Source organism: Crocodylus porosus, unplaced genomic scaffold, assembly GCF_001723895.1.
Source record: "Crocodylus porosus isolate Cpor-Errol unplaced genomic scaffold, CroPor_comp1, whole genome shotgun sequence".
In the NCBI taxonomy this organism is placed as follows: domain Eukaryota; kingdom Metazoa; phylum Chordata; order Crocodylia; family Crocodylidae; genus Crocodylus; species Crocodylus porosus.
Genome location: NW_017728947.1, coordinates 81,183,709 through 81,192,623, shown reverse-complemented (window position 1 = coordinate 81,192,623; position 8,915 = coordinate 81,183,709). Strand labels below are relative to the sequence as shown.

Below are 8,915 nucleotides of genomic sequence, written 5' to 3'. Positions count from 1 at the left end.
TCAGGGCGGCTAGGATCTGGAACCAACTTCCAAGAGAAGTGGTGCAGGCTCCTACCCTGGGGGGTTTTAAGAGGAGGTTAGATGAACACCTTGCTTGGGTCGTTTGACCCCAGTACTTTTTTCTGCCATGACGGGGGTCGGACTAGATGATCTACTCAGGTCCCTTCCAACCCTAGAAACTATGAAACTATGACCCCCGTAGGAGCTATTGTGCTGGTAGATATTGCCAAAGTACAATGCATGCTGGCCATGTATCTCCCTAATCCTCAAGCTCAGAAACACCTCTGGTACACTGCATTATATGGCCAAGGTGGATGGCACTGAGCTAACCACATTGGCTCCATGCCAGCTCACTTAGAGCAGCTTGAAGTCTCCTTTGACTTCCAGCATGTAGCTGCTCAAGATGCGATTCAGCTCTGGACGTGATTCAATGAGTGTTTTCTCTGCAAACCTGACACTAAGCCACTGCTTTAAGGTAATATGTGGGTGATTATACTGATAGAGTTGCTAGTTTTGCATAAGCTATGTATTAGACAGGTTGTCCTCAGTGTCAGTAATTGCACCTGCATCTCTAAAACCCCACTGAATTTCAGCTAGATATAGTTGTGTTTTAATTCTACACTGCTGTTCAGAACTACAGCAGGTGCCAATAAACACCTGCCACCTATTTCTCCTAAGAGGCTATTATTCGATGGCATACTTTGTGCGCGCGTGTGTGTGCATACATGTGTTCACATGCCTATATACATATAGGCTTGATACTGGTACAGTATGATCAAGTACTGAAGTCAACCAAGGTCCATCATGTAAACAAGCTAAGGATCTGAACCACACTGGGAGGGTCTACAAAAGACACTGTGTCACCATGGCAAAAAGCTACAGCAGCATAGCTTGTCACTACAATGATGTATCGCTGATGGGCACTAACCATGATGCTGCTGCTACTGCACAGTAACTCATTTCTACTGCACAGTAGGGTCAAAAACAACTTGTGCGCTGCTGGGACTGTGCAATACCACAGGATGTGTAGGCACGCCCAGTCTGTGATACATTTTGAACCTCTTTGTGAGAAGATGTTATGCAGTGTAAAATAAAAAGGAATAATAATAAGTCAACTTCTGAAAGCACATTAGAATATTAAACATAAACAGTTACAATGATAGTAATCTAAAGGCATGGGTTTAAAAATCAGATGTCTTAAAATAATTTATCATAGTAACAAATAACTGATTTAGTTGTCACAAAGATGATTGTGTACTGATCCCAATAGCTACAAAACAGCACAAGGTATCTAGAATGTGAACTGAATTAATTCCTTAAGCCCAGATTCTGGTACTCTAACCTACATTAATGTGTACCCTAAATTATTCCTCAAGGGGTGTCACTGACTAGCCAATTACAAAAGCACTATTTGAGTAAGGTGAGTAAAGTTATCAGAGTCTGGTCCTCAGTTAACTGGGCAAAAAGATACAAAATATGTAAACATAAACTTATGGCTATATGATCCCAATAAAATTACCACAGTGATGATTGCTATAGAAAAGATACCATAAGATACCAAAAACATAAGATGCTAGACTAGTTTTTGATTTGTATTTTTCACTAGATAAAATAGCAGTACCCATTACCCCAGCAAGTAGGCAGTTACTCACTTTCACAAATTCATAGTAGCTCCCTGTGGTCATCTTGGTCACCTCCTTAAAGTAAGGCCTCTCCTCACACTTCTTCAGGTAACTAATGAATGAATCAATGAACTCATTAATAATACCAGCAGCCTTGGCTCTCTCATCATGTTTCAGAGGAAGGGATTTTACCCTCTCCTTAACACGGAAAAAGATATCATCTCGGCTTGGCTTGGGGAGAGTAGCTACTGCCACCTCTGAACCATCACATGAGTCAGTAAAGGCAGGTCTGGAATAGGCTTGTCCAATTCTTGCTCCTAGAAGGGAATATTTAAGAGACAACAAAAGTTAAAGGCTAAGTAAGACTGTATTTTCTGACTTTTGCAAAATACATCCCGCTAAGGGCTCCCCCCACACCACCCACTCACTTCAATAAGGGTTTAGGATACTCAGCAGCTCTGAGGAATGATCAGCACTTCGAAGGTATCTTAGCGCCTCACAAGATGAGGAACAGATCTGCAAGTAAATCTGCAGTGTTGTTCTACCAGCTAACTCTTCAGCTCCAGTGGTTTCAGATGTGCCCTGAGCTCTTTAGGTACTGATGTTCTTTTATTGTCCAGAAGTTTGGCAGTTGCCACTAGAGCTATTTGCTTATACAAAAAAGACGTTGAAGTAAACCTGGGTGACACTTCTGAATGAAAGTTTTGTTATTAAAATTAGCCTGATTTTTCAATACTGGAAATCTACCTAATTTCAAAAATATATCTCCAAGATGAGATTTCTTTTTTCCCTGTAGCATGCCCTCCCACCCCCCAAGACCTGTCTACTGCAGCCTCTGCTTCCTCACCCAGCCTATACCCAGCCTCCGCCCCACTCACCCTCCCATTGCAGCTCTGGCTCCAGCTCCAATCTCACTCTAGCCCACAGCATGGGCCATGGAGCACATGTTGGCTCTGACCTTGCCAAGCCATACAACAGTGGTTGTGGCAATGATGGCAGCTCTGACTTAGACTTGGGAGCAGGCCTGGGGCCAGAGCTGCAGCTGCCACAGCCACCAGAGCAGGCCCAGACCTGGAGCCATAGCTATGATGGCAGGTACCCAGCAATGCAGTGGCAATGCAGGGGATGGGCACTGGGGGGACCAAATGGGCAGGTATCAGGGAGTGCAGGCACAGGGAGGAAAGCACTGTAGGAGGCAGGCAGGAGCGGGGGAGAAATGGTGTGGGGAGAGGTGCCAGGGGGTGCAGCTTTGTGAGGGGGTTGGCACTAGAGTGGGCAGATAGAGGGGTGGGAAATGGCTGTGGGTAAGGTGTGGGGGTGCATGTGGAGAACAGGCAGCAGTGGAGGCAAGTAGCAGAGGAGACAAGCAGCAGGAGGCATGGGGCATGGGTCAAGCCACTTGACTGCTTTACCACCTTCCCCCCTACTGTTTCTTGCCCTACTGCAGTGGTGGGGGGATGAATGTAGTAATTCCCAGTAACTAGACTCTAGACATGGAAAATTATATCAAATGTAGAAGCTTTTCATGTCTAGAATCTAATTATCAGGCAGTTGTTTTAAATTCAAAGTCATCCTGAATTTAGGTAAATATGGTATTTTTTTTTAAATGTAGCCTTTTGGGAGATAGAAAAATTATACAGCAGATGAAATCTGAGTGCTCCTTTTTCCCTTCCTGCCCTCCTCTCCCTATTGTTTTTCTGTGGCAAAATAGAAAAAAAAAACAACGAGTGGGAGGAGTAGAAATGGAAGGAAAAGTGTGGTGAGGGACTAACCACCCAAACCAAATGAATTATGCAAATATTTTGTATAAAATCTGTCCAAAGTAGCTGAATAAACAACACACAACTTTTTTTTAACTCAGAAAAATGGAAGCTATTTGAAATCTTTCCGTGACATTTTGTTTCCACTGTTTGACCATCTCTCATTGAAAGAAGCCTCGGCTCACCGCTGCCTATTAACAACAGGGGCTCCTTTTACTGTTACCTTTTTCATCATCTGTTTGATTCATCTATCTGCTGCATCTTGTCATAAACCAGTGAGCTCCCCAGGGCCAGAGCTGTCTCCTTGTTACTTGTTTGTGCAGTATCTAGCACAACAGGCCTGGCCCTTTATTGGATCCCTTAATAGTAACAATAACAGCAGCAATAAGAGAGGTTTTGCTTTACCTCCTTAGGTGAAAAACTGTGAAACATGGTGCTGTCTTCAATGAGCTCATACATCCTGTGATCACTTGTACCAACCTGCAGCTTCTCTCTTTTTTTGTGCAGATGGAGCCCGCTTTGGCCTCGGGCAGTGCTCAAGGAGGGGATTGGCGCCTTTGAGCCTTTCTGGGGATTGGAGCCTTTGAGCTTCTTGTCCAACTGACTTTCTTCTGGCTTCAAATTCATGTACCTCTAGTGGAGACACTGGAGCTGCAAATGTCGAGCTTCCCATCCCCTCTTCATTCACTGTGCCTTTGCCTTGCCTTCCTCTGGCTTTTCTCTGAGGAGCGTTTCCTTCTTCCTTGTTTTCATTAGTCCTGATACTTTGCTTACTCTGTCTTTTGTCTGGCACTGTCGCAGGCACCTCAGTTATGGCTCCTAGAGAATTTTCAACATATTAACTTTGTTGCTAGTGTCAAACACACATATTGGTTATCTATGCTATGCCTCTCATACCAGAGAAGTGGGAGAGTTGCTGAGCACTGGAGAGTGTGTGTAGGAGGTGTCAGACTTACCTGCCCTAAAGACTTAAAGGTCCCAGCAACTGCTGCTGCAAAGTGATCTCTCTGCCCCCAGGTGCAGTGCAGACTCCCTAAGGACTGCCATTCTGCTGTTCACTCTGAATCAGTGCCTGGGACGATGCCCTGCTCTCTGACCCCTGGTTAAGCTACTGTTGAATATTTTGCCCTTACATAGGCTGACAAATCATTGCTGGTATATCTCAGAATCACTTGTGCTTCTCTTAGTGAGAAACTGGTTTAGCTAAAAGGAGAAATAACATCAATAACAATAGAAATAATAGCTGTGTCCTTCCACAAGCAGTGATGTATGGAAGCTGGCCAAAGCTCTCTATTTTTATGTTTATATTTTTTGCATTTTCATCAACATTTCCAGAGAGTAGTAGTAAGAATTTGCACTGATTAAACATTCAGGATCCACAATAGGCAAACTAAAAACACCCCTAGAATAGGAATAATTTAGGTTGTTATTATTTATCATAGGAAGATAACAACCGGAATGGATTTCAGGGCCCCAGAACAGCAGCAGTGGGCTCTTTCAACAACAGGTGCTATCTGAGCAAAAATGTCTGTCAGGTTCAGTCATTAAATATTAAAAAATCTGTTCAGTTTTCTGGTTCCTTTAGGCCAACATGGTTAAGATGCATTTTTTTGTTGTTGCCAGTGGCACACAAGAAATGATGTGGCTAGTAAACAATATCGTTACCTTTGACTCTCCATCCTAAATAACCATTAACTTACATTCAACTGAGTTGACTGGAACCAGCCTTTGGTATGAGTCCACAATGGGCCTCACCGAAGCTGTATAAAAACACTTGAACTGCTGTGTTACCATGCTTCCACTCCAATGTCCAGTAACTACCTTTATCTCCAGTGAAATATCTTCCAGACTCAGCAATTCCTTACTGACATGAACAGGTCCACTAATTTCAGTAGGAATAGTTGCATGGATAAGAATACAAGAATCTAAAGTAACAACTGTTAGAAAGTCCAAATCTTTGTGTTAATGAAAGGTTTTGAAAGATTGCCTTTCTATGGGGTGAAATAGAGGGTAAAAAAGAAAAAATAATGCCACATCGCTGATTCCCCAAGTCAGTCACTGCAGCTGTCTGACTTAATTGAGCTGCGCTTGCCTATCCACCAGACTCTTCCTCTGACAAGCTCATCTGAGGCCAGCCTGAGAGAGAGAGAGAGAGGACAAAAAGTGGCAATTCCAGTTAAATCTCTGGATGAAAGTGACATACACGGAGATATTCATTGCCTTAAAAAGGAAACCCTGGGAAGCCTGCAGCATCTCTACAGGAACCTTAACAACGTTAACCAGCTGAAATAAAATCCACTCACCTGGAGCTTTCCTCCTCCTTCTCTGCTGTGGGTCACTTTTTGACAGCTGCTCTGAAGACTCTGGAGCCACCAGTGCCCATGACTTTTGTCTAGGTGTACTAGCTGCAAATTCTGCTGCAACTGATAGAAACTGGAGATGAACCACAACTCCTGGGCCATCTTGCTCCTCATTGTACTGTGTGGTTTTGTCTCTGCCACATCCAGCCTCTCTCTGAGAAACTTTCTTTTGCTTGGTACTTTCAGGAGTGGGATTTTTTTTGCCTGGAGTCAGTTTCGGCATTTTAGCATGGTCCCTAAAAGTTTTCAAAGAACTCCAGATGTAAATTGGGGTTGCAGATTTTTCCTTGGGATAAATACATTATACAATTATTATTCCTTCTAAAAAATGAGTACCAACATATTCATGGCATTTCTTACTCTTCCCATAAACATCCCCATACACACACATCCTCTTTACGTTCTCTTCAGGGGATTACCCTCTCTTTGTACTTTATCCTCTCCATATTCACTAAAGGGGGAAAGTGGCGATGAAAAAAATTGTGATGAGCACTCTATAAATCCCCAACACTACATACCGCATGCATCTCTACCTTACCTTTTTTCCTCTGTGATTTTGGTGAAGAGCTGTGACTTCAACTCAACAGCCTCAGTCTCAATTATTTGCTTTCTCTATTCCCTAAGATGACTAAAGCTCAGAGGCTGCAGGCAGTTTATTGTAAAACTCTCTTGCAGCCACACCCTAAGCTAACTTCAATAAGAAACGAAAGTTAGTAACAGCATTTTCCTGTCAGAGTTACTGAAAAAACAACCACCAACTTACACAAGAAATTCTCAGATGTTCTTCTGCCAGCCCTATACTGTTCTGTAGCATTGCTATGTACTGTTAAATAGCCCTGGAACCTGCTGCTACCATCTTGTTACTGTTGTGGTCAAGGTTAGCTCTTGACCTTGTTCCCAGAGGGGGGTTGTGTTATTCTTTATACAGCAATTTCCTGTTCAAGATTAATTCTCTCTTTTTCTTATTTCCTTTCTACTGTACAACCAGAAATTCACTCATTATAGCCTTCATCTCTAATCCATTTGACACTGCCCAGAATACTTACTGTAACAATAGCAGAATGAAACCTGCAATATCTCCCTACACAAAATCCAATCTTTGCCCTATTTAGGGAGACAAGGGGAAGTAGTATCCAATTCCCTGTTTATTAAAACAAAATAAAAGCAAATGAGGATTCAGTGCTGGTGAAATGTAGACCTGTACAGCCAACACAGCCAGCTCCAGCCACGCCCTCATGAGTGGGGGTTTCAGAAGAACCAAAAGACATTTTGTTGCTTAAATTCCCCTTTCTGAGCAACAACATTTGTTTAAGGTTTACGGATTCTGATTCATTGCCCTACAGGCATGTATACCAGGGGATGGCAATTTCTCACAAAGATAATTTGTACTAAAACCCCCAGTTTTTCTTCTTTTTTTTTTTTTTAATTTATTTTAAAATGCATTCCCTCCCCTTCCCCAACCATTTCTGACTTTTTCTCTCCCTCTCTATTCCCTATGGATAAGTACAAGTGACCTCAGACTTAGGATAAGCTTTAACATTTTTATTTTGGTAGCAAATTTTTGATTTTGGATATCCACTGTTTTATACTGTATAATTGTTAGCTTTGTATTGCTTTTTACTGTGGTCTATTGTATTGTTATCATTTTTGTATTGATTTTAATTGTTTCAAATGGATATTGTATTGTTTAGGCCCGTGTTTGTAAATGAACCAAAGTCATGTCAAGTTTCCATTTTATATGTCAAGCCTCCATCTTCTGTCCTCTACCTGGGCATCCCATGTTGCAACTATATGAGTCACGTACCACTCCCATGTAAATTGGTTCCCGGATGAATGAGAATGATTGGAGATGATTGAAATACAATGGTAGCAGGCCTCTACTGAATGGCCTGTAATGACTGGGCCATCACCTCACATTGACTCATCCAGGAACCATGGACCTCACCCAGGAACAGAGACAAGAACCCAGCACTTGAAAGGCAAAAGACCCTGCAGAACCAGAAACTCTACCATTGTACCCCACCATTACAGACACCCAAAACTGCACATGCCTGCATGAAGCACACATGCTCAGTACACCAGGGGCTGACCCTTTCCTGGGCATGCCTCCTGTCACTAGGGTCACACAAGGTCTGCCCCTATAAAAAGTGGCAGTGCAGACAGAGCCAGTGAGATGCCCTCTCCATCTGAAGCAGCACCATGCCACACCACCTATCCACCCAGAGGCCTCTGGACAACACCTACTGTACACGGACCCCTTTCCAGCCTGGGATAGGTAGATATTACCTGCACACCTCCTCCTACAATTTGGACTCTGTTTGTCTGTCTCCTCCTGGACTTCAGTGGATATCAGCCCCTGCACCAAGCCACTTTAACCCCTGCTGCCATTGTGTGTGGGTGTGGGTATGGGTACGTGCAAGGGAACCAATAAGACATTGTGTCACCATCTCCCCTGTTCAATAAAACCACTGCCATTTGCAACCTCGAGTTGGGCCATGTTTTACTGAATCCCAGTCCCTTCCCTATCTTAAATTCCAGCCTTGTTCTCTCTCTCTCTCAGCTCCAGCCCCCCCTCTCTGCCAGGTTCCCGACCTCCCTATTCCATCTCCCCTTTTCTGCCACCTCTCAGCCTCTCCTCTCTTTCATGCTGTCCCTGCTGACATTCAGCCTCCTGTGCCATCTACTGCCTTTTCCCTGGGGCTTTCTGCTGCCTTTGTCTGCTTTCCCACTGCCCTACTGCCTTTCAGCCTCTCCTGCTGCTTTTCCTGTGATTTTCTGCTGTCGTCTCTCTGTTTTCCGGCTTCCCCCACACCTTCTGTAGTCATCCCCGCCCCCCTGCAGCTTCCCAACTCCTCATGGCTCTCCTGCAGTTTTCTCCAACTCCCAGCACCTAATGCTGCTCCCTGCAACTTCTCTAGCTGCCCCAGAGCCATCCTCTGGCTCCCTACACCCAGAACCCCTCTTTAACACCCACACTTTCCCTTAGTCCCATTTTCCCTCTCCCCACCTACCTTTTCAGCTCCCCCATAGCTCTGGCTCCAGTCCCAGCATCTGTACCGCATGCTCCCCTGTTCTGTAGGCTTTGGGCGTTGTCTTTTAATCAATTACGATCAATTAACCTAAAGTTACCCCCGACCCTCAGTTCTTCAGCCCAGGCCCCTCTAGTCTACCAG

The 8,915-nt window shown here is 44.0% G+C and overlaps 1 protein-coding gene across 2 annotated transcripts in view; it reads right to left on the bottom strand.

Annotated features, from left to right (window-relative positions):
* The window catches only part of LOC109321596 (cyclic GMP-AMP synthase-like), a 12,527-nt gene extending 6,153 nt beyond the window's left edge, over positions 1–6,374 (bottom strand). Inside the window, exons 1-4 of one of the 2 annotated variants that reach the window (XM_019552336.1) lie at positions 6,281–6,374; positions 5,686–5,978; positions 3,863–4,201; positions 1,653–1,939 (exon numbers count right to left, since the gene is read on the bottom strand). In XM_019552336.1, coding sequence (XP_019407881.1) covers positions 1,653–1,939; positions 3,863–4,201; positions 5,686–5,965 — 906 coding nt within the window. In that variant the 5' untranslated portion in view covers positions 5,966–5,978; positions 6,281–6,374. Of the gene's footprint in view, positions 1–1,652; positions 1,940–3,862; positions 4,202–5,685; positions 6,029–6,280 lie in introns of both variants that reach the window. The other variant, XM_019552335.1, reaches the window with a different exon arrangement.
* Positions 6,375–8,915: the final 2,541 nt, after the last annotated feature.